General features: G+C 38.9%; 2 protein-coding genes across 34 annotated transcripts in view; both read left to right on the forward strand.

The window, feature by feature from the left end:
- The first annotated feature begins 740 nt into the window (after positions 1-740).
- Positions 741-7,429, forward strand: si:dkey-174i8.1 (arylsulfatase I). Its single transcript, XM_043255311.1, has 3 exons — positions 741-3,099; positions 3,479-3,811; positions 3,895-7,429. Exons 1-3 carry the CDS (start codon positions 2,840-2,842, stop codon positions 4,988-4,990), a joined length of 1,689 nt encoding a protein of 562 aa, XP_043111246.1. The 5' UTR covers positions 741-2,839; the 3' UTR covers positions 4,991-7,429.
- A 2,692-nt stretch (positions 7,430-10,121) lies between these two features.
- camk2g2 (calcium/calmodulin-dependent protein kinase (CaM kinase) II gamma 2) overlaps positions 10,122-26,472 on the forward strand; it is a 49,622-nt gene continuing 33,271 nt past the window's right edge. For 7 of the 33 annotated variants that reach the window (XM_043256374.1, XM_043256375.1, XM_043256370.1 and 4 more), the window contains exons 1-2: positions 10,130-10,354; positions 13,576-13,670. In XM_043256374.1, coding sequence (XP_043112309.1) covers positions 10,290-10,354; positions 13,576-13,670 — 160 coding nt within the window. In that variant the 5' untranslated portion in view covers positions 10,130-10,289. Of the gene's footprint in view, positions 10,355-13,575; positions 13,671-26,472 lie in introns of all 33 variants that reach the window. The other 26 variants (XM_043256358.1, XM_043256360.1, XM_043256356.1 and 23 more) reach the window with 9 other exon arrangements.

A 26,472-nucleotide genomic window follows, 5' to 3' on the forward strand; every position in this document is an offset into this window, starting at 1 on the left:
AACTTGCAAAGCACACAGTTCTGTCTGGTAAAGCACTTTTTAATATTGTTATATTTGCTGCATAAAAGCACAAGAGAAATGTGTGTAACGGACATACCGTGTCTAACGCTGAATACATTTCAAGTAGCTCAGCCTTCATTTCAGTGACTTCAAGCTAACCACATTTTTCTAACCACAGATCACACTACTGCTTAATGAGCTTCCTGTGGAAGAGTTGCTAAGAGAAAACGGCTCTGTAAAAAGAGACATAAATGTAAATGAGTAGATGATTTCCTTTCAAAATGCAATAATATATCAAAATACTCCCAACACCCTTCATGAAAGTCTGATATGCATCGGTCATTAGCTGTGTATCAGTTTCATTTTGAATTCAGTCTTTGTGTATGTATGTGTGTGTGTGTGTGTATGTATATATATATATATATATATATATATATATATATATATATATATATATATATATATATATATATATATATATATATATATATATATACACATATATATATATATATATATATATATATATACACACATATATATATATATATATATATATATACACATATATATATATATATATATATATATATATATATATATATATATATATATATATATATATATATACATACAAGATAGTCATAACTTGCTGAATTAAAAATATTTATATCTCTTAAGTAATATTCTAGTCGTCATGCCTTTTCTTTCCACATAGTGGAGCTATAGGCTTTGAGTGATTTTGATGGTGGCCTAACGCTCTCCTCATCTCACATAATGCATGCATACACACGCTGTACACCTGGAACATTTTCACTCATCCATTTATTAATAACACATGAGCATTAATGCTTTATGGGCTGCTCGGTGGGCGTCTGGCCACAAATGGGTTTACACCTCTATCGAGTGTTTTTCTTGTATATTTATGTAGTAGTGATAAAAAACCACTGCTGTTCTAAATGACTTACTAAACAGGTTTTGTCACTTTTTAAAAATGTTAATGTTAATGATCCCTTTTTAATTGAAGTTCAGTGTAGTGTTTTGTTACACTGTGCTTTCAGTCATTTAAAGTGATAGTAATTGAAATTCTGTAATGATTTCCTCGATTTGTTCTTAAACTGTATTTGCTTTCTTCTGTAAAACACAAAAAAGATGTTTTTGTCAGAAAGCGAAAAATTGTGTGAACAGTCCCTATAACAAGCAAAACCAGTTGCACTAAAGCCGCGATGACAATTAATTGCTTACCACACAGCCAAGGCTACTCAGTTTGAGCATTTTTTTTCTTTTCCCCTCTGGCTGCCTCCTCCATTTTCTCTCCCTGCTCTGAAATGGCTGTGAAATTTCCCACTTGGGCGAGACTGTCGTCTGTTTTGGCTTAATGTAGGAAATTGACTCATTTTGTGGCATTGATTTCCTCTCTGCTACATAGAGGAGATCGCTGGCAGAGCAAACCTGAGAGCGGTCGATAGCCCTTCAGAGGGCCGGATATGTGAGAGTGAGAGAGAGAGTGCTCGTGTGTCATTGTTTGTTTCCCCCATTTTAATTCTCAAACCTTCGTCTGTATAACTACAGCAGTAATCTACTATGGTGGCCTTTTACTTTCATCCATAGGTGTTCTTGGTGTAGCTGTGACATGATTTATTTTGTCTGTCAGTGGCAGTCTGGCTTCACTAGAATTCAGAGGCCACTAGTTCAATGCCACTGAAGCGTCTTCTTTGATTTACTGAACTCCAAATACAAGCCCAGGCCAAGTATTTTAGTGTGTGGGTTGTGAGTGGTCTTATTATGACAGAGTCATATTTTCTATCTATACAGTGCAAGTAATGGTAACGTTACCAACCTCTGAGTTCAGCAGAAGAATGTGTGTCATGCAGGTTTGGATAAATGTAAGGATGAATAAATGACGACAGAATTTTCTGTTTTGCTTGAATCGTCCATTTAATTGATGTGCATCTAATAAGACTGGGTTCAATAGATCACTGCTTATCCTTTCCATGCACACTTCCACAGTAAGCATCACTTAGCCTGTATACAGGAAAGTTGGTCTCTACAGCCTCTGTTCTGTGAACTCATTAGCAGGTAAGCATCTTTCTGTGATTCTAAGGTAATTAAAATCAATAAAACAACACGTAAAGTTGGTGTTATCAAGTTCACCTGCACTAGTGCTTGTTTTGGGTCAATATCAGGTGAAAATGTGTGTTGGAAGAGAGAGAAATCTTTCCTCCCTATTATTAGTTGGGTGTAATACACTTACTGACCAGGTGGTGTCAACACTGTATTTCCTTAATTTTTACCCACCAAATTGCCTTGTATTTTATTATATTCCCTAACAGTTCCCCTATAAAAAAAAACTAACATGTACCATCACAGTAAAACTTAGTCATTTATACAAAGTAATGCTAAATTGTATATATGCTATAAACTCTATCTTAACATTAAAAAAAATGATTTGTATATACCATTGTATAACGTTTCAAAACAGAAGCGCATAATCCTGTAGGTTGGTGTGCTAGAGGAATGTAACACGGTCCTGTTAGAGGACAGCAGTGTTTACTCTCGGACAGTTCAGCTCTGCTCACAAAATTACTCAGACATACAGAATATCGCCCTGGACTAACAAACTAGAGAGAAGAGCTACAGAACAAGTTTAATTTAGCGCTTGCTAATATTAAAGAAAATTAAAAGAGCTACATCCACCTTAGAGGGGAAAATGACCTTCACGCTGCTTGATGGATTATAACAGCAAGCATTCTGTGTTAATTTGGCTTGGTTCAAGTTGAACGTCAAGATAAGGACTCACCAAAAGGTTAATCAACAGACAGGCAATTTAGTTGCAATTATGGATGCGCTGGTGCTTTGCTTCTGCTTGGCCCTAGGACTAATTCATACTACGGAAGAAAAGGTTCTCAGACGGGGCAGAGTTCCCCCACATATTGTTTTTGTAATGGTAGATGACCAAGGCTTCAATGACATTGGGTACCATGGCTCAGAGATCCATACACCCGTGTTGGACAAGCTGGCTGGCGAAGGGGTGAAGCTGGAAAACTATTATGTTCAGCCCATCTGTTCCCCTTCACGGAGCCAGCTTATGACTGGACGGTAAGAGACCCACTATTGTTTTTCTAATGGCACTATTTTGTTAAAACACGGCATGAATCTTACTGTATATACTTACTATTATTATGGTCCTATAAATGATCTTATACTGTCTATTGCATATTTAATATAAGTATCTTTTCTTAGTTGGAGTTAAACGTAATGAATTTATTAGTATAGACAAGAGTTCCAGGAATGCAGACCTGGATGGCCACTGTCATGCAAAGTTTAGCTCCATCCCTAATGTGAGCAAGGTTTTCAGAATTACTAGAAAGTTTAAAGATGAGCCTGATCGAGCCTTTGAGCTAAACTCTGTGTGGCAGATTTTGAGGAAACTAAACTTGAGGAAATCAAAATCCCTATCTACCATCTATTGCTTCAGGTATCAGATTCACACTGGGCTTCAACATTCGATCATCCGTGCACGGCAGCCCCTCTGCTTGCCCCCCGACATACCGACGCTCCCAGAGAGGCTCCAGCAGGCTGGTTACAGCACTCACATGGTAGGGAAATGGCACCTGGGTTTTTGCCGTCCCGAGTGTCTGCCAACGAGCCGTGGCTTTCAAAGCTTCCTTGGATCGCTGACGGGCAGCGGAGACCATTTCAGCTTCCAAAGTTGTGACGGTACAGAGGCCTGTGGGTTCGACCTGCATGATGGAGAACGGCCGGCCTGGGAGCTGAGCGGGAATTACTCAACAAGGCTTTACACTGAGAGGTGAGAAACACCAACCATTTGTGAACCAAATACTGTGTGGGTTGAGTCACATAAGCTTTTGTGGTCATTTGGACTCTTTACAGAGTGAAAGAAATCCTGAGAGGTCATGACCAGCGGATGCCCTTGTTTCTATACGTGGCCCTCCAGGCCGTGCACACACCATTACAAGCTCCTGGGCATCTTCTTAGACACTACCAGACCCTTGGCAACAGACCTCGGCGCCACTATGCCGCAATGGTGAGCGGCGTAGACGAGTCAGTAGGGGATATTATCAGTGAGCTACGGGAGCGAGGCTACTACAACAACTCTGTGCTCATCTACTCTTCAGACAACGGGGGCCAACCTCTCTCGGGGGGTTGTAATTGGCCCCTGCGTGGTGGCAAAGGCTCCTACTGGGAAGGTGGAGTTCGAGCAGTTGGTTTTGTACACAGCCCACTTTTGAAAAGGAAGGGGGTGGTGAGTCAGGCTTTGATTCACGTCTCAGATTGGTACCCAACCCTGCTGTCTCTTGCAGGATACAGAGAATCTGATTCCAGCCAACTGGATGGCCAAGATGTTTGGGGTGCAATAAGTAGTGGCCTGCCCTGTCCACGAACTGAAATCCTCTTCAATATTGACCCAGTTTCACGCAAGCATGGAGAAGCCGATCCGAGACTCCTAAACCTTAATGGTTTTGGGATCTGGGATACTGGAGTGCGTGCAGCCATTCGAGCTGGCGACTGGAAACTTCTGACGGGAAACGTAGGCGACGGAGACTGGTTTCCTCCGCAGACTATGCCGGGAGGTCCGCAGCAGTGGCAGGGCATGGAAAAGAGACGTGACCAGCGAGGGAAGTCTGTTTGGCTTTTCAACGTCACTGCTGATCCCTATGAGAGGGTGGATTTGGCAGAGGCAAGGCCTGAAGTGGTCAAGGTGCTGTTGACCCGACTTGCCGAGTACAACAGGACTGCTGTGCCTCCACGCAATCCACCTGACGACCCGATGGCTGACCCGCAACTTCATGGAGGGGTGTGGACTCCCTGGTTGGGTCACGAAGAGATAGGAGATGAAGGGGATGAAGAAGAACCAGACAACACCAACAGAAAGGCCAGATTTAAGAGTTCCTGCAGAGTATGTAAACTTAAGGCCTTGTTCAAAAAGGTTGGTACCCGTATGCAAAGGGCTGCAATGTTCTTATAGACAGAAAAGGACAATTTGTGACACTCTGACACAGTGTGAAAATATATGCAATGAGATAGAAATGTTTATGCCCTTCCTGCATTATTAGACAACACTTACCATTCATGACTGTATTTGACAACTTCCCGTCTTCATGATGCAATGGATTTAGCGGAACCATTCAGATCACCTACCGTTAATGGAACCCAGAGCAGAGCAGTCTGGATTTGATCACATGTGATTCAACGAGCACTTAATGTAGATATTGCTGGATCTTTATTAGATGATCCAGTTATTTGAATACAGAAAATGATGTAAGTAGTGGCATTGATTTGATACTTAATAATACAGCACTTATTATATATATATATTGTTCTTCACTTGTTCTTGGACCAGTGTTCTCATATCCACCCCCTGGTTCACTTTCTCTCATCTATCTGTTCTTTTTCTGACATGCCTCTGCCTTGCACTCCTCCTCACGCCTCTCTCATTCTCCTACCTTTTGCTTTAATGCTTGTGCTCTATCCAAATCTGCTCTGACATTGCCCACCACAACCAGAATAACACGCGATTCTTCATTGTTTCTGCGTTTTCTCCTCCACCTGTTTCTCGTCCTCTCGCATTCCTTCTCAGTTTGAGTAGATCGGGTCAGTGCAGATGTAAAAGCCAGTAAAAGCGATAAAGTAAGTTCTTTTATGTAAAACGAGGGCTATTTGAAGAGGAGGAAGATCACTCTTGGGTATGAAGGCTGTGTGCCTTTATACGAGACATTCTTGGCCTGTTCATCTCCCTGGTTTCAAGATGCATTTCACAAGACATGATGAAATGCGCTCTGTATTCAATGCAATGTGTATTCCAAAATAGAATTTTATAAATATTTGAATATTAAAATTTTACTTCTACGTATATGTAAATGGATTTACTGTAATGTAATCGTATTGTTTGACACAGTGTCTTCTGTCAGCATTCCTGCTTTTGATTTGTTTACAATAACATAGTCCTATAAAAAATGTTCAGTCACAACTAACCTCTTATCAAGCGGCAAAGAAGTGATGTGCATTAAATGTATTTATATGAAGTTATTAAACGAGGAGAATGTTTCCTATAATTTGTGTTGGAAGATAAGGAATCTAGAGCGAGGTAAAAGTCAATACACAGTTAAAAGATAATGTTAGTACATAGTTGAGATAATGAAAAACAGATGTTTACCTTAAGAGCTACGGAGCAAGAGTTACGGTGTACTTATTGTTGGAGAAAGATTCATTAAAGCGTGGTTCAAACTGACTAATCTGCTCCTATTTTCCAGTGGTTTTCTATTGCTGAATAATACGTTCTTTTAAATGTTAAAGGATTAGTTGGCCCGAGAATAAAAAACATTTACTCGCCCTCATGTTAAAAAACCTGTATGACTGTCTTCTGTGGGACATAAAAAAGAATTTTATCTCGTGTTCAGAAGTAGTAGTTATAAATCCGGTTTAGAACGACATCAGGGTGAGTAAATAAAGACCATGTTTTTATTTTGGGGTGAACTATCCGTTTAAGTTCTGATTACATTTGCTCTAAGCTTGTGAAATTACTTAACTATTTCAGACTTCTATTTTGGAAACACAAAGTCTAGTGTGGACACACCTTTACAATCTTTGATGTAAATCTCGTGTATACTTATCTGAAGTCGTAGTCCAGAGGGCATTGTTCTCTTCCTGTTATTATTTGCGAAGAAAAGTCTTATATACCTTATTACAATGTAACTGTTATTCCTTCTTAGGAGCGCAAGTGTTATAATTTCACCAATACAACAAAAACACTTCCTCCTCCTGTTTATCTCTGAAAACAACTCAAAACAGCATCAACCCACTTTGGAAAGACTTCAACTGTGGTAAGAATGCACAATGGGCTGGCCTAGAGAAAGAGAGCGATCTGACTAACTCCCTCACTCTGTGTATGAGTCATCCTGAACACATGCTGAGTTTGGCATCTCTTAAAGGTGCTGTGAGCGATTTGTTTATGAAATACCACGCATAAAATGTCCTTACTACCTGACAGATACAGGCATTCAGGTTAAAAAAAGAGACTAGGGCTCCAAAATGCCAAACGTTGAGGGGCCAAATGATGTTTTTGTTGCCAAAGTGCAGATGGTTGCTCCGAACGCTGTTGTCCATGCTAACATCATCTATTGCAGAAGTGGAGAAACTACACCAGCCGAATATGGAACAGTTTTAGGAGGCTCTGGAGTACTAGTGTGTGTGTGTAGGAACTCAATACATTTGAGATAATTTTTCGTTAAATTTAAACCACAAGTTATAAGATCAGAACTGTATTTGTGGCACATAAATGTGATTGTGTTTTATTAGCATACTCATGCCTATTAGAATTAAAAGTTAAATGCTGCATTGTTTGTTTCCAATATGTCATACGCACTTTACTGGACAATACATTGGGTTTTTTGTATCATTTAATTACTTTTTGAATAACATGCATCTTAAACTACAAAAAACTATTTAACATGACTTGAATTCTGTGTCAATGTAAATGTCTTTAATTGATTTTAAATTTGGCAACCTATAAAAAAAAAAAAAGATTCTCGTCCAGTGACCATGAAGCTTGATTCACTCTCACTTGACTGTTTTGTGAATCGTCTAAATGATTCTTTGAGAAGAACCAGCTCCTTCATCACAACTTTTGTTGCTTCTGAGTCATTCAAGAGATCACAACACAGCAAAGGGATACACTGTGAAATATTAATGCAAGACGCACTGAAACGCTTGTAACTAACTTTCCTTCTCACTGTCAACCATCATGCATGTTTGAATGTCAACATCAGGATGCTGACCAGTTTTTGAAGGCTGGGTTTTTGGTGAAAGTGCAGGTTGTTGAAGGAATATGGGTGGTCTGTTTCCGTAAGTGTGGTTGTAATTAGCTCAATGAATGAATTCGCTTACAGCAACCCAGTTTAACGGTCACGCTAAAAGCAGTAGTGGATTACACATTTGCTTCGCAAATCAATAAAGCAACATACCGTAATGCTGTGGTGTGGCGACACAATCATCTCTACATCGGGCGGCAGGCAACTCATTACAAGCAAATTATAACTCTTAAGATGGTAATTGTGCTAATGTAAAGACATCAAGTGTAATACAATACATTTGCATTAAGCCCAACAAACTGCACTTGATATTTTAGCCTGTTTTGTAATGCTTCAGTGTCTTCAATTACACAGATCAAGCGATAATGCGGTCATAGCTTGACAGTGCTGATAACTCTTTCCTTTTACCGTAGCTCGGTTTTAAACTTCGAACATAATTCAAACATGATCTGCAGATATAGTCTCTAATATTTAAAGCAGCGCACTTCTCTGAGGAACTGATGCTGTCTGGCAGCAAGCCATCCATCCTTTGCGGCCGAGTCGGACTGAGAATACCAAAATGTGGCATTTCTCAGCATGCAAGGACACATTCTCATACACGGCTACAGCACTACGGGAACGCTGCAATTAATAACCACCCACCTCTACTCCGCTCTAATTAAGCTTTCATATCAACCTGCCTCTGTGTAATTACAGTCCCTGCACTTCTTATGCATTCAGTGCTAATCGGACTGTTTTGCTCCACAAGGTTGACCATGAAAGAAGGGAGAGCATTTACAACCATGATACACAGAGTTGTTGCGTTCTTTTTCTAAGAAGCGATAAAAGTCCACATAATGGACTAATATAATGCCTGAAACCTGAAGCAGGCTTGCATCATGCGAGTAAATCTGTTTGTAATAACGTAGCAGAGTACGTTTTGTACCTATTCTTTCAAATGGCTGTTTTTTTTTTTTCCCCAAGATGGTAAAATGATTACAAATACTGTAAGAATGATAATGAAATTAGATTTATTACTTATATATGTGAGTGACTGTCGTTTAACCAAAAAGTAACATTTATATTTATTTTTGCCAGCAGCACTATTGACAAGATGATGGTGTGCTGTTGTAAAAACGAACTATGTTCATCATACCGCATATATCAGATCTATAAAAAATCGGTAGTAAAACAGCTTGGGTATTTTACAATGCAACTACACGCATGAAATTGAGCTCGTGTAGCTGGATTCGGCGTCAGTATTGATGTACTTGCAAGAGTATACTGCGGGCTTATTATCCAGACGCTGCTCCTTTGATGAACCACAATGGAGCAAAAGTTTTCAAAGCTGAATTTTGCTTTCAGTTTCTTTTAGGAAGTAGAACTAGTTTCCAGTGACGGATTCTAATGTGTTTACAGAGTAACATTACTATTTGAGATTGGAATGATACCTGTCGAGAACAATGCGAAACTAGAATGCACATTGCCAGTGCCCTTTATCCAGCTCAATATTGAATATTTTATGAATATGAGCTAGAGGGGGAATGCAAAATAAAAATTGTAATGATTCGGCTTTGTCAGATGTGTCAAAGAACAACAATCGACCACAGATAGTGCCTGTCCAGCACATAACACAAAATATGACAGTCATTTAGAACCATAGTACTATTTCTTAGGCCTACATTTTCTTATACATTTCTTTTTTATGTAAGATGTGGCTGTTTTTAATTTCCCAGCTTCTGCTGTCAGTAAATTATTATATTATTGCAATCATAACCAGACTGGTTTGTAGTAAACATTTCCTCATTCCAGCTATCAAACCTATATCGGTCAAAGAATCAGAAGTGTTGTGCATTCTCAGGAAATAGATTATGTTCGCATTAAAAAATAAGGTGATTACGAAACTCTGAAACCAACTCTGGTGTGTTTTAACAAACCAAAATGTGGCAATATTCCATATTATAATTAGTAAGGCGCTTCTGTAAAACTGTCCGTGAAGCTTACTTCAAGGTTCACTCCAAACGCTTGCCCAACAGCTCTCGACTCGTAACGAGTCGACTCTGGCATGTTCGAATCATATTTAACTGCGAACTGTTCGGACCGGTTTTGCGAACGAATCCGCCGTATTATTAAAAAGCGAAGAAGGATTCGTTCGCGCTCAGACGCCGCCGCGGCAGTCAGTCAGTTGAGGCAGCGCGCGACGTCGCCCCGTCGCGTCGCGTCGCGTCGCGTGCTTCGGCTGTGTATGTCACTTCTCGACGTCGACCGAGAAAATCTCGCGTTGCTGGCAGCGCTCTCTCTCTCCACCTCCATACACACACACGCGCCACTTACCAGCACCTCTCTCTCTCTCTTCCTTCCCCCCACCTCCTCCTTTCTCTCTCTCTCTCCCTCCCTTTGAGTGAGCGAGAGATCTCCCGAACCTGAGCGAGGCGCTCCCGGAGACACCACAGAGGCGATATCCTCGTAAAGCGCAACATGGCTACAATTGTAACCTCCACCAGGTTTACAGACGAGTATCAGCTGTACGAAGAGCTCGGAAAGTAAGCGACCGCACCGCTGCATTTGTGCGGCGCGTTACACTCACTCTCTCTTCACTCGCTGCATTGTGTCTCCTCGCGTTTGCCCGCGTCTAGTTCAGCGTGTTGACAGCAGCCTTCGCACACGGAGGCGCATCGGTTCTGCATGTCAAACGCCAGCGCAGCCCGCTAACGGAGAAGCCCGGTCGAGTCGATTCGGTGCGATTATCAAGCCTCGGCGTTCGCCAAGCTCGTTTCTTTGTTTATCTTTAGACGCGTTTCCTAACGTCGTGCTCGCGCGCTACAGGGTGCTCTCGGAGCCTGCGTGTCGTCGTGATGCAGCACTTTATCGACACTTTATCGACGTGCGGACGGACGTTCGGTAGAAAGGGAAATACTTCGGTCCGAGGTGCTCGGCTTTGTCGTTTGCGTCCTCGTTTTGAATGCCCACCCAAACTTTTACGGCAATCGGTAGCATCGATCAGATATCGCCGATGACTGCCGCCGCGCGCGCAGGCTGATAGTACGGTTTGCTGCAGACTTGTGTAACGATAGTTGCAAGAAAACGCTGCTGTTTGGGGCATCGTGCATCGCACCGTCGTCGGGCGGCCCGTTACGTTTGTTTACGGTTGCTGTCCAGCCGCCAAAAACATCAACGTGAAAATGAAGGAAGTGAATTAGCGTTTGGCCGTTTCGTGGACGAATCGTTCTGCTGAGTCGAATCGTTTTGATGAACTAGTTGAACCTGTGCGCACAACCGGACCGAGCGATTCTTCGCGAATCGCATTGAATATTTCTAAGCGTTTAATTTAATAACCGAATAGCAGAGATGTCACGAATAAAATGCACATGGGATATGTTTAAATATTGCAGAAACTGTACATTTTAAGTAAATAAACATTTGTTAATACATTTTTATGTTTACAAAAACGAAATATATGTACTTATGTAATTAATTGACACATCTGATGTGTTTGGGACCATGATAAAGATCTACTGAATCGTGTTTCTTTTTTCACCTAACTGTACCTTTTGAATTTATCAGTTGTGTATATGTAGCCTCCTAAAAGATCAACTCGAATATAAAAGTGAATTAGCACTTCATTTGTCGGTCGGTTGTTCCATTGAGAGATTATTTGAATCAACTACTTTTACAAGTCTGTATACAAAACCCACAGGATTTGTTCATATTGAATCTGTTTGAGAGGTTTTTGAGTCAAATTATTTCATTAGGCCAAACCGATGAGTGAGGTAGAAGTAAAATCCTTTGGCTGTACTTAGCATCCACATGGCCTTAATAGCCGAACAGCAGAGATGGAGATGCTTGTTGGAAGTACCTTTAGGCGTAATAGTAATTAATAAATAAAGACGGTAAATTAATCTTTATTTTAAAAAAAAAAGAAAAATGTCAGATGCGTTAGACTGCATGTCCCACTGAATCATTTTCGAAAAAATGCTCTTCTACACAAACTTAGAAAAATGATTCGTGGAAATGATTCATATTTCCCATCAATATGCATCCTGTATCGCACCATCATTCGTTGGTAATCTATCTTTCATTGGGCGTAGTTGAACTGCTGATAAAAACATTGACATGCAATGAACGCAGAAATGTAATGTAATAATGTAGTTAATGCTGCAGTGTGCTGCGTTTTTTCTTTATAGTGAGATGTACAGTGTAGCACTTGGCTTGATGTTGTGGCACATTACTGTTAAAAAAAAAGTATCAAAAACATTAGCTTTATAGTTTTTTTTTTTCAGTTTTTTTTAAATATCATGTCAATGTTGAAATATATCACTGTAATTGGTCTGCTGAGAAATTGTCCCTGTAAACAGAAAAATAAATTTGACGTGCCTGTACCTGCTAGTCCATCAGACAAGTTGGCGTCTGTGTGCCCGTGGTGTAGGTTTGGGCCTGGGCTACCTGTTCGTATGAACTAAACCGCGCTAACAGCGATGTTTGTCTTGAGTGACATGCAACTGATAGCAAAGCGGCTACACTGAACGGAGCTTACTAAAAAGCTAACAGCACAGCGACTCCACAGCTTCCCACGATTTAAACGCTGTCACCATAATTGGTAATGCTTTAACAGGTTAGCATGTTTCATTTAGCCCCTGCTGTTAGATGCTGTACCTACACCATTCTTCTGCCAAAAAGCATCGTTGTCAATTCAGAAGTAGCTGTGTGCTGAGTACTTTTTTTTTTTTTTTTTTTCTCAGCCAGCATTTAAATAGTAAATATTTCAGTATAGTGTAGTAGATGTTTTAGCAGTGCCCGAATCATTTTCAGAGAGCCCTTAAAAGCCTGAAATGGACATTTATTTTCCAAGTTTGCTGCCATCCACGTCATAGCTCTCGACAGTTGTCTATGAGCAGAGATGGCGGTTTTTCACGTATGTTTTGAGCGTAAATCATTCGCAGCAGCTTTAATGATCTTACGCACAACACATGCCCTTATTGAGCAGTCATTAGTCTCTAATAAATCATTTTAATGCAATACAGTGACAGCTTATTTTATGTAGGACATTTCGTGCTGATTTTTTACCGCCAGTGAATTGCTATTGCTCTATTCTTTTACATGATTTTCTGACAGATAGAGTGCAGTGGGAATCTGGATGTAAAAATCACTTTCTCCGTAGTGGAATTGATTTTGAGCGATCTTCTAAACTTTTGAAGACACATTTGTTGTGAGCCAAGTGGTTATTAATTATTGGTACATGCTTTGGTTGAAGTCATCAGCCCACATTGACACACTACTTTCCTATGACGCTTTCACTATTGTTAAAAGTGCTATGTAAATAATGGTGGCTTGACATTGTTTAAACATATGTTTTTTAAATAACCGTCTTCAACAGTGGAAATCCTGATGGAAAAAGTATCCAGGATTTTGTGGAGAAATCTCCACCAATACAAGAATCCATGCAAATAATACTAGTCTAATAATGCATGGCATCTATTGCTTCTAAATATATATAATCAACACTTAATTAAAAGTTATATATCTCCATTTTTTTAACTCTATTATGTTGTCTGCAGTCATCACTTAAAAAAATTATTGGTTTAGTTCATAACTTAAAAGCATTAATCAGATTTTTGGAAAATCCCTGAGAAATGTCAAGACTTTACATCAACTGCAACTAGCGCTGCTGAAATGTTGATGGGAACTATTGCACAATATTTGCTTCATGTTTAAAATTAAGATTGTTTTTGGCTAAAAATCGATTGTGTTATTGTCTTTCAAACAGGGGTGCCTTTTCAGTTGTTCGGCGATGTGTAAAGAAATCAACCGGCCAGGAATATGCTGCTAAGATCATCAACACAAAAAAATTGTCAGCACGAGGTAAGACTTTGCTTTTGCCGCCTGGCTACCGTCTTACTAGTTTGTTCACAAATCTTCACGTTCAAGTAACTTTGTCTTTTTCTCTTCTTCTCTCTCTGCGTTATTTGTGTCACGCTATCAGACCTGATAAACATCTGACTAATTCCCCCTTTTTTCGGTGCTCAGAGCAGTCTACCGTTCATTCTAATTCAAAGTATCTTAACTTACCACAAATGCTTAACAGGAAGCGCAGAGATATAATGATATTAGTCCATCTATTCTGCATCGAGCAGACTCAACAGTATTGGAAATCTGTCTTTCTGTGCTTTGATCTCAAACGCGTAAAAAGCTAATGCAGTAAACCTGTTGATGCTACTTCTTTCATTCATTCATTCATTCTTTCTCTGTCTCAGTTGAGTCACTAATCACTGTCAGTATCATCAGTGCTAATTATGCTGTTGATGAAGATGGTCAGGATATACGAGCCCCAGTTACTGTTTCTGCTCCAACGTAAAACAAAAGCGCTGGATCTATTTCGGGGGAACGGACACTTTGTGCGCCTGTCCTCTTACGGTATCAGGTTGGGCTGTCTTGGGTTGAATTAAATGAAATGGATTTGCATTAAATAAGTCTTTTTGGATTGTCAGCTAGACACGGGCATGATTACAAAGACCCGTCGTCATATCACATTAATTGCTTTAACTTTATGTGAACCTTTCACAGAGACTGATATCCATTAACAGCTATATGCACACGGTTTCATTTTTACTTGAGTTGGTGATGTTTTAGTTGCATTTTACATGAGACTGTGAATGTGTGAGCAGGAGCTGGAGAAATGATTGTCGTCTCTGTAGACCTTCGAGCTGAATTACAACAGATCCTGTGCTCATTGTGTCCGTATGTGTATGCTACGGTCCCCACGGATGGCCAGCGAACAACAGATTTATTTAAAAGATCCTTGTACGAAAAAACATCAGGTAATTAGATCAGCATAGTTTGGCGACTCTCTTAAGCTTCCTTTCAAGAAACTTGGCAACTGTTTTTGTTCAAACTCTTCATCATGCTGGCTGGCACTGCATTAAAAAGCAACAGTGCTATTCATCCGGTGAGGCCCACACAAGTGCCAAAGCCCCCTCCTGCGAAATCTCCCCATTCCCTTGGCCTTAATCAAAGCCCAGAGAGATCTCTCGACATGCCAACCTGTTAACGGACACATAAGCTATTATCATCTGTGAGTCATCTTTCAAAGGCCGGGATAGTCTGCAATTACTCAGTCAAACATTGTTTACACCTTATAGTATATAGAGTGCGGTGCACTCTTGTATGTTGAGCGAGCTGCAGTCTAATGGATGTTGTTTGATGGTGGTGCTTCAAATGGCTTATCAGATACTTATTTGTATGTTCTCAAAAGTGTAGTTCACGATTTCATTTCACTTGATTTTATGTGAATGTTATGCTTCAATTTCTTTAGTACCCGTTTTGCATAGCATTCAGATTAATCCAATGAAACGTAAAGGTAGACATTATGTAAATGTGCACTGAGGATAAACAATGTGCACTTAACTCTGTTTTCTCTCTTATACCACCGCATCTTCTTTTATCTTTGCTTTGAAACAGTTGAGGTGTCATGAACTAAAAATGAGCAGTATTGTTACTGTAATATAGGTTAATTTTTCATGCTAGTAGATTTGTAACATTTTTAAGTATAAATTAACACGCGTTAAATGTAACTTTAGGTTAATAAATGCTCTGTGATAGTTCATGATGTTTAATGCATTAAAGTATGTTAAATCTTAGACTCTTATTTGGATAGAGGCAGATCTGGAAGCAAGTTTGCAGATGATTGTAAGAAGGAGACGGGTTTAAGTGGACTAAATGATTGGAGAAGTCCAAGTTATCAAGTTATTGCCCGGTTTCATACGGGGTTTAGCCTAAGCCAGGATTAGGCCATCGTTCAATTAGGACATTTTTTTAAAACACTCCTTTAAAAAGCATGACTAGTGTGTATCCTAAGACAAAACAAAGACACTGACATGTTTTAAGATCAGTTTCTTTCATTTGAAACGGCTTGAATTTACATTTCAGTCTAGGACTAAGTCTTAAATCTGTGAAACCAGGGGTAAGATGGTTATGACATGAGATATGAATAGGTAGTCAAAATAGTTAACAAATTATTAAGTTCATGGATGAATCATTCTCTAGAAGATGATAAAGAAAATAAATTCAGAAAATAGATTGTGAAATTACTTTTTTTTTTTCTTGAATTGAATCTTAATATCAAGTGTTACTGTATTTTATTATTATTAAAACTGTACTTCAAAGTATAAAATTTCTAGAGTACTTTATAACAGATAATTGGCATAATTATCAAATCTACAACGCTACACATCAGTAATAATTGCATTATAATGATTTACACGGTTTCAATTTCAGTTGATGTTAATTTTAGTGGAACATGATACATTTAAATATGGTATAATGAAATGTATTATTTTACAAATTATTTTGTAGAAGAAAAAAAATTGCACCCACTCTAATGTAACGCATTCCTACATATTTCAGTGGCCATGTGTGGTTTAACTGAACATACGGTACTAATGATAGCATGCATGCTGCTTGTATTGTGTGTGCGTGCGTGTGTGCGTGTGTGCGTGTGTGTGTGTGTGTGTGTGTGTGTGTGAGATGGTGGTCAGTGGTGTGATTCAGGGCAGCGTGTTTCTTGCGAGCATGCAGTGGTGATGTCAGGAGGCGCGTGAAACACTGCTGAATAATTGAGGTGCACAGCCTGCCGTAGCTCTAAATGGAAAAAGAGGCTAGGACCTTCACCACTTTCTGCCTCTCCACATCTCTCTCGCTCTCTCTGACCTCCCTCAGATCAGCAGCAGCATCGCAGCCTTGCTGTATTATCAGGGCCCTGGAATGATTCCTCGCTGCTCGCTGGAGGGCGACTGGCAGAGGCCTGATAAACGTAACAGCACTGCTGTGGTGAATCTTTAATGGGACAAACTGTGAATTTTTAATGAACCCCAGCCAAATGGTGTGTGTGCACACAAACGGGAAGAGAGTGGGTGATTGCTGAGTGTGTATTGGGACACATTTAAAGGAAAGGAACGATTGTGTAGATGTTTAGGATCTCTGTGTACCAGTGAGGGCCAGAGGTGTGAAAGGAAAGATGGTTGTGTACTTGCAAGTTGTTGTTTTTTTTTTTTTTTTGCTTCCTTTTTTTTGCGTTTGAGTGTTCAGCTCGTATACATGTTTGGTTTGTATATGATGCCATTACATTCTCTTTGGGGCACTCTCTTGCAAATTATGCAGGATAACAGCATCATCAGGTTTTGCATTAAATAAAAGGAGGACAAACCAAATGCTAAGAAGTTAATAACTTTTCTGTTACATAGATATATAGTTTGTAATGAAAGCTTTACATTGGTATTATTTCACAAAATGAAAGCATTTAATGATGGACTGATTTAATCTTAAAATATTTAACCGTCTTTCTTGATATTTATTATCTGATTATCCAGATAAACTATGTATGTTATGTATTATTAAAAAAAGGCTCTTATTCTCGCCAAGGTTGCATTTAAACACACCTATTGTATACTTTTTAATATACTTAAAAATGTATTCCTGTGATGACAAAGCTGAATTTGCAGCGTAGATACAGCAGTCTCCAATGTCACATGATCCTGCAGAAATAATTCTAACACGCTAATGTGTTACACAAATCACATTTCTTACTATTATCGATGTTCAAAATTGTTGTACAGTTGTGTTTTTTTGGGGGGGGGGTCAGTATAGAATAGTTTTGAATATAAACTTCAGGTGAACAGTATTTATTTGAAATATGAATCTTTTGTAGTAATATATTATACTTGTCAAATTTTCACTAATTTTGCTGCTTGTCTTAGATTATGGACTGTATAGTGTGTAACAGGTGTGAGAGAAGCAGCTCTAAATGGATAAATCTACATAGTCAGTGTCACCTCATACTGTCCTTGGCACATGGTTCCTTATTACCATGGCATTATACAGTATTTACCTCTATACACAGTTAAGTAAGCATTGGATCAGTGTATGCACCAATCTTCTGCCACACCCTTCTCAGATACCTAGAGTTCTACTTTAATGGTGTCACCATGTTTCCTGTAACCTTAGATAAACTCATGGCTAATATTTAATTACAATTGACCAGAATGGGGTAATGGGGTAAGGAAAGCTGCTTTAAGGATGGGTAGTGACGTTTTTCAATACACGCTCCGTATTACTTGTTGCACCCTTAATTAACCAGCATTTCTGCTGTTCACTGTTAAGTTAATCGGTATTCAAATAGTTACAATGTTTGCTTACCTTGACCGTATGTAGACAGATTACGAGGAATGTTCTTGGATCTGTGGAGATTAATCGATCCTAAGTTGAGAGATCTGCATCTGAAATTCAGCTTTAGCTCGGTTAGCTCATGATGTAACATGCAGAGGGAACGAGAGTTGCTCTACTTTATTTAAATAAAAGTAAACGACAAATTGGTGTTTAGCCCCTGTTTTATTTTCTAGTGATTCTTTAGCCATTTTGATTATTTATCTAGTTTGAGACAGTTAAATATGGATATTGTTGGGCCTAAAAAAAATTTATTACATGTATATATTTGTCAGTTATTTTAAACAAAAAATAATAAGGGAGAGACATCAAGACAAATAGACAATGGTAGTTGCAGTTCATTCTTTGGGAATATTTTGATGAATATTTTGTTCCATACATAAAGAAGCAACTGATGAAACTGGATCCCAGCTACAAAAAACAGCAGGGTTGAGGAAATATTTGGTTTGGTTTGAGTTTGAAAACATTGAACTGGATCATTTGAATGACCGTTAATTGTATAGCATGGAGAGTCATCTTGCAGTAAGACTCTTGTGGTTTCTCTTATGTTTCTTTGCAGCTGAGAGCATATGGAAGCCATCATTTCACTACCCTGAACACTGATGTCTTTCTCAAAAGAAAACCACACATGCATTCTCAAAAATAAAAGTCTTCATTTCTAAAAGTTAATTTTGTATTTAATTAGTTGGGGATGTGAATACTCCAAACTATGCAATCAATAAAAATGTTTTTCTGAGTTAAGTTTCCTAGATGAGGAAGTTTGTAGTTCTAGCTTAATAGGTGCTATGAATATTTGCAGAATATCAACACCTTTTTATGCTTTTATGATGACTCTCCTGCTGATTTAAATGAGGTTTTGAGGAACTTTGACGCAACTAACAGTAGTTTGTATAGATTTTCATTTAAGTGATTGAGTTCCAGCATTAGGGATTTTTATGATGGATTAACATCTACCACAGGCGAGTAATGAGCCACTTGTATAACACAGTTAATACCAACGCAAAAGCCCAGGTCTTTTTCCCATAACCAGAACACAAGCTTGTCGTGCTATGTACACCGCAGGCTCTGTTCATTTCAAATGAGACATAATGTATTCTGTGATATGCATATGACTCTACCATGTGGCACACTGTGCAAACATTGACACAGATAAACACCATTATTCAGGTGGCTGACTCATTGTTTGCAAGGCCCTAAATAATTTATTCATATTTCAGTCGCCATCACCAAGCTGTGTAGAGGTGGTGCTGAAAGAGTTATAAACGGATGATTAAAACTTTTGACCTGATAATCTTAACTGAGCTCAGAATAAAAAGAACGTATAAAGCTTATAGACAACATTCTGTTAATGTTAATGTAATGCGCACATTAGAAATTACATATCATTGTATACATGTTTGAGAGTCAGAAAATAAGATGTACTTGTATTACATGGTTGATGATGCAATAGTATAGAAAATTCTCAAACTTAACATTTTGGATGTTGTCGTCCTAAAATATATTATGTCGAATTTTGTCATATATGACGTGATTTGCATCATTATCTATTTTGGCCAGTTTTTACCTTTCATTAGTTCATTGAAAGGGAAGCATTTCCACATCAAGGCTATCCATTATTCTCCAACTGTCATGCAGTGGATTTGTCCTACCTGCTTTGTTTTAACTGCTGGGAATCTGCAGGCGTCTAAAGCACGTAACAGGATAATCCCTGGCGGATCGGGGGGAGACGTAGTGACACCCTGGATCAGCAGATGGTCTGGTGTGGGACAGACTCGCGGCTTAAGCTCACACTCTTACACACAAGCACGTCAGCTCACGAACCTGGCACCCTCCACTTTACACTGAACAGCTACGCTTAGCATATTTTCCTAGAAAGAGTTGAGCTAAGGGGCTGTGAGTTTGCATACATAGTAAACATTGTTTCCATTAGAAAGTGTTTTGAGTTTTAAACTCTGCTAGCTAATGAGAAAATAGCTGCCGAGAGCCTTTTGACGTGATTGCTGTGGCACTGGGATGTTTTTCTCTCTTTTTGCAATAGAAGTGAGTGAGCACTTTGTATTAGAAAAATGATGTTTATCTTGATTTTTTTTTAAATCTTTTCTGTGGGTGGATGGATGGCAGAGCGTGTGATGATGGTGACAGTGGCGTTCATGTTGACGGTTGGACAGCTCTTGTGCCATGCCTCTCCACAAAAGTATGCAATTGAACTTTGAAATCAATCAGAGGAAAGAGTTTTGAACTGAGAGCACTTGTATAAGCATATTAGAGATGTTCAAAAGCCATCGTAATCGACTTGTCATGTGGCTTTCTGATTTTTGTGTTTCCAGAATGTTTTAAGTTGTCATGTAACAGATGTTTTCTTTTGCATTGTGGCATAGAAAGTAAAGGTGACTTGGGTCTTTCTGTTTGTTGTTGATTAGATTGGGCCGGATCTAAATGTGAGCTTAAAATCAGTTGTAGGAAAGGTACGTTTAAGCGAACTGAAGTCATAACTGAGTTATGTCACTTTGTTTGAAAATCACAAGGTCAAAAAAGAAACGTGAATGAATTAAAACATTCACAATAAGATCAATAATATGCATTCAGAAAATATGTACTGTAGGGTGAGTTTTAATTTCATGCCGACTTATAAATGTATTATCCAAAACCATCTTAATATACAGAGATGACTATACAGAAGTAAGTCAAGGTTTCCCTGAAGCACAAAACTGTCACCATATGGCATTGTTTTGTGATTTAGTTCTCCTCCAAAAAAAAGTAGACCTTCAGATTATACATAATAATGAGAACGCTGTTCACAGCAGGCGATTTAAAGTTCGACAGCAATTGTCTGGAAGCCGTTTATTATTGTAGAAGGCAGTGTATTTGTTTGACAAACTCTGCTTTAAAATGCTGTAGTAGTGGTGTATTAAAGGGGATGAATTTGGAGACACAACTTGTCTGAGTGTTTACCATGCTGACAGTCTAACAACACGCTAAAGCCTGACATGCAGTCACCACACTCAGTTCTCTCAGAGAAGCTTTAAAACACTTAAAGCATGTAAAACATTAAAGCTAAAACTACATGACCTCACTATAATCAAATAGTCAGTTGCTGGACATCTACTCAGCCTTCCTGAGTGAAAGAATTTGCTGTATCTCTGGAAAGTTTGCAGACTTGTTTTGCTCAGGTAATTATTGAATCCTCTCTGGGGGCCATCATCCTTTGACCTTGACCTGAAGTTAACAATTCTGCCTTTCAGCAACAGCAGGACTTGATTGCACCGCTGATATACACTGAGTGAACACAATCCATCTCAGACTAACTGTACTGAGAGTGGAAGTCAGCAGGCTTGACTCTTTTAGGTTAGCTCATGCCAAGTTAGTAGTGAGTCTGTCCTTTTCTTTTATGCTGAGAAGTTTCAGCTTCTTTCCTCTGCTGCTCCCCATGTGCTTTATTAATGCGCTGCAGATAAAAGACTCCCTCATTGAATCAAAAGTAGGATTGTTCATTCTGCCTGTGTATTTTTTAGGCATTACTGATGTATTCAATATGAGATTGATGATTGATATATATTATGACCACTTTTTGTTAAACATTTAATTTGCCATTTAAATATTTGTCACCACAAACCTGTATTATCTTCATTACTGTCTATACTGTTCCATATAATAAAAGCATACAGTTATCAGATGTCAAGATTGTCAACTTACATTGAATTGTGACATATGGTGAACCATACTTTTAAATTTTAAGTCTTGTGTGTCTTTTGACTTTTCATACTGTGTAGTGAGCAAGTTTTATGGTGACCGTTCCTGATGATGGTAGCATGCGTGAACATTCTACTAAATATCTTTATGTTGCCCTGAAGAAAGTTTTTGAACGATGTGAAAAAATTTCAGTTTTTGGGTGAACTGCGTTGCAGCCAGCCATACATGCTGCTGTATTACAGAATAGCTTAAAAGGCTGTGAATTTGTTTTTCAACTAATTTGTGAAGCGGTAAGCAAACATGTGATTCTAGTGGCTATTGTAACAACCACAGTGTGTTTATCTAACTAGATCTTTGTTTGCTCATCAGTAGAAAAGGATATCAGGAATGCATCACAATACTTTACAGTGAATTTCATCACAGTTTAACGACATCAGCACAACTGTCAAAAAGTTAGCGTCTCTTGCTTTTGTGTGGCGGTGTGTTGAACGCTGTCCTGCGACATGCGACAGCTGCAGTCGGTACGACACAGGGATTGTCTCTGATGAGAGAGAACTTGCTCCCATAAACATACCACACTAAAAAAACACGGAGATGGACAATAGCTTTTGGTATGCGTGTGTATATGTGAATTTCCATACAGAGATCTTCATCAATATTGTGAATTATTACACGCGGTGAGCGTTTAGTCACTATTATCAATTGTTTGTTTGTTCGTAATCTTTGTTTGACATCATCCAGTTATTTTCAAGTGGACCGTAGGCCTCGAGCGCACAAACTGTTTGACTTTTCCATTAGCTGTAGAAAAAGTTCCACGCACACCTCCTGAGACAGACTGAATAATAGAGAGAAGTAGAGGAAAGCATATGGGTGGAAAGAGAGCTTGATGAGGTGGAAAGAGAAGTCAGGTGAGTGTTACCGTGGTGGAGAGGATATAATGTTATAATAAACGTGTCTGTGTGTGTGTGTACACAGACAGGTGCACGTCCACGTCCCCCTGCAGTCATCAGTGTAAGTAAAGCTCTGTGCGGTGGATTAGTATTATGATGGAGAGGGATCAGACATCCCCACCAAAGCACCTTAAGCTGTTTTTAAAAGTGACACGGACCCTATGGCCTCTGTTTGTGTGTGTTTGTGTGTGTGTGTTACCTAGAGGACATCAGACTGTCTTGTATTTGCAGGAATTTAATTGGATGGGCAGGCTGAGATGTGGAGTTTCTCATGCTTTGGGTATTGGGAGCTGTTTTTGGTTGTTTGTTCTGGCAGTACCAAAGCCCTTTGGTTGAGCTGAAGAACCAAACTGAGCTGCTTTCCTGCATTACTGGAGTGTCTGTCTCACTGAAGTCATTTTTATTTGCTCTCTGACTGTTTGGCTCACAGTGCGCTTGGCTTGTGTGGACGTCACTTGTGTCGAACCAGTGATAAAGTGTCGTAGAGGAATGGAATTAATTAAAACACACATATACAAGATTTTCCCTTTTTTCTTTCATTCCTTCTTATATATTTACACACATCTCTCTAACATGCGCGCACACACATTATTTTCCCCTCCGGCTTTGCTGCTGTTGGAGGGCCTGTTTCGTTCTGAATCCACTGCATTAATAAGAGGAGACTAGATCTGGTTCCAGGTAGAAGCGGTTTCCCTCTCATTGTCGCTTCCAGCAGTGTCACCCTGTCCAAATCACCCAAATCATGCCCAAGAGAATGAACTGTCTCAAACCCACTCCTGCCCTCAATGACTTGAAACTTTCCTTTAAAACATAATTCACACTACAAGAATAATAAATGGATATATAATTATGGATATATCTTGATATTTAGCTATAGTGTTTGGCATTTGAAACTTCATTTAATTTACCAAAACATTGTTGAAGTAAAATATGTCATGTGATCAAGGCATGTTTCTCTATTTAATTACAAGCAAGGAGCAGGAAGAGTGAATAAGTTATATTTATTAGCTGCATATATTTTATTTTGTGATATTTTGCTGAACTGCATATCAGAGATAGAATTGAAGTACTGTAGTCCATTAGTTCATTATTAATTAGCCAATATATAACATACATGAAATTACCCTATAGCGAATCTATGCAAGTGGAGCTGGGGAAGGTGGAGGGTTTCTGAAGCAAGCTGCTGTAGTCTTGTCTCGGATGTGATAATCAGGTGGTTGCTGGCTCAAACCCCGTTATTGTGAGTTATCATACCTTTTAAATAAGTGACTTAGACCTAACTCCAGATGGTTCCAGAGACATTCTCACTGTTGTAAGGGTACAGATAAAAAGAAGAAACTGTAGGACATGTCAAAAAGATGGGCATGGTTGTGACGAATGAGTCAAGCTGACGATAACACTCGAAGGTGCTGTGTCTGTCATCACATAAGAACTGATGAAAAGAAAAGAAAAAAAGGGAGGGATCGAGAGCGAGATGACAGTGAATCGACTTCAACCAGCATTAGCCCATGATTTGTAAACAGTGCAGACACTAAGGTCAGCGCTGATGAGCCAACAGAGGATGAAAAATAAAGCATGCAGACAGAACGAGTACAAAGGCCACAACAAGGGCACATCTCTGGGGTGCTGAGGAGACGAGCGCTAAAATTCAAATTCATGTCATTGTAAAAAAAGCAAAGCAGCTTAAAATATTATACACACAATACGGAAAAATGTCATATTGTGAAAAATTACGTATGTCTCTGTTGACCATTGGGTTAGATTTATGTTAAGATCACCATGACTAGGATAAATCCAAGCTATTGGAAATCTGCCTGCAGCTCGCGTGCTGGGAGAAGAGACCTGATCCTGCCCCAGATGCTATGCGCTTATGTCACAGAGTCTTCCCTAGAGCCTCCGACATTTTCTCCTGAGATTCACCTGCTGAGAATTGACCTCAAACAACCCCTGCTTCTTTGTACTTGCAGATTCAGTCTTTAACGTCACTTGAGCCCTTTCATCTACCCTGAGGCTGATCTGAAAAGAATGCGAGCACAATGACATCCGCCCCTTGCCTGAAGTGGTTAAATAACTGCCTCTGCATGCGTCTCTCTCATCAGAGCTCTGTGCGCTGCACAGTAGCTCACCTTTTAGTTCATGCAGGAGCATCATTTTATAACCGTCTGGGCCATGATAACCTGTGAAGCTGAGTCTGTAATGTCTAGTCTTTCTGCCTTCCCGGTCCTTGTCAGAGTGACCCTACTATCTGTTCAGAGTCTGGGCTTAATGAGTGCCGATGCATATGGTAATGTGTCTCGTGTCCTGTGACGTGAAAGGATCTGTAAGAGCAGCTTGTGCATATGTGCTCACATTTGCTCAATGTTTTTCAGTGCTGTAGGACTCAACTAAATGAAACTGAGCCTTTTGATTTGTTGTTGTTTTTATTTTGTAGCATCTGTTTACAATTCCAGAACGGAAATGAGTTATAGCATTGCATGGCACCCATTAAAGCACAGTAGTGGTGATATCATGGTATTATTTTAATTGAGGTACAATGATGGTGGGTATGTGTATGTGTGTGAATATATATATATATATATATATATATATATATATATATATATATATATATATATATATATATATATATATATATATATATATATATATATATATATATATAGAGAGAGAGAGAGAGAGAGAGAGAGAGAGAGAGAGAGGCATGACTTTACTCTTTTACATGTTTTCACCTAATTCAATGTGTTTTTCCTGTGCACTGTGAGCTTGACCACAGAGATTTACACCCTCATGTGGGTGCTTTTGAGGTGATTGGTCCATGATGCATCTGTTCATACTAGTGCTGCCTGCACTAGTGTCACCATTGTGTTGTATTGACAAGAAGGAAACAAATTAATATGACATCTTTATTCTTTAAGGAACTTGAAAAGAGCACCTTCAAACATTCATAAAAGGCTTCAGCGGAGCTTTGTGGAGTGTGCTTTTTTTTTGCTATCAAACCAATATGTTAAGTATGTTAATTTTATATATGAATAATTCTGGTTGTAATGTTTAAAATATTTGGGTCAGTAAGAAATTAATACTTTTGTTCAGCATGGATGCATTAAATAGATCAAAAGTGACTGCAAATATTTTTAATACAAATATTTATATTCCCAATTCATAGAATTTTGAAAAATGTATCGCCATTTCCACAAAAATATCACGCAGCCTATGTTGTCTAAAAATAAAAACTGTATAGCATTATAGAAAACTGTATTAATGAATTATAAAAACGATACTTTAAATATTACAGATTTAATATTGTTATAATATTACACTCTTAACAAGCCTGCACTTTTAAACAGCGTGGTATTATTGTCAGTCAGTTTAAGTAATGAGCATTTTTATATTTAATTATTTATTAAATATAAAAATATTATTTTTTATATTTATTTCTTTCTGTCAGGATAAGGGAATGGAGTTATGAGGTTTATTGACAGTTTGAGCAGATTCAACCAAAGTCTCTTTAAGGCAGCTCATGTCACTCGGCGGCCATCTTTGAAACGCATCTCAGAGGCATCCAAGTGCATCTCTTTGTATTGGGAAACTGTTCACTAAGCTTACCATTAAATTTCACGTTTAAAATTACTAATGAAATCTTTGCAATACTAGTTTTTATAAAAAAAAAAAGCTCAGGGGAGATCAGTCCTAGGCGCACGTCTCAGAATGCTGACTGTTTCTATAGCAACCGGAACTCCTAATGGCAGATGCGGTGCTATTTTATTTAGAAGGCGGGGCTTATCTGCCATTTAATGCGTTGCATTTCC

This window comes from Puntigrus tetrazona, chromosome 13, assembly GCF_018831695.1.
Source record: "Puntigrus tetrazona isolate hp1 chromosome 13, ASM1883169v1, whole genome shotgun sequence".
NCBI classification, from domain to species: Eukaryota; Metazoa; Chordata; class Actinopteri; order Cypriniformes; family Cyprinidae; genus Puntigrus; species Puntigrus tetrazona.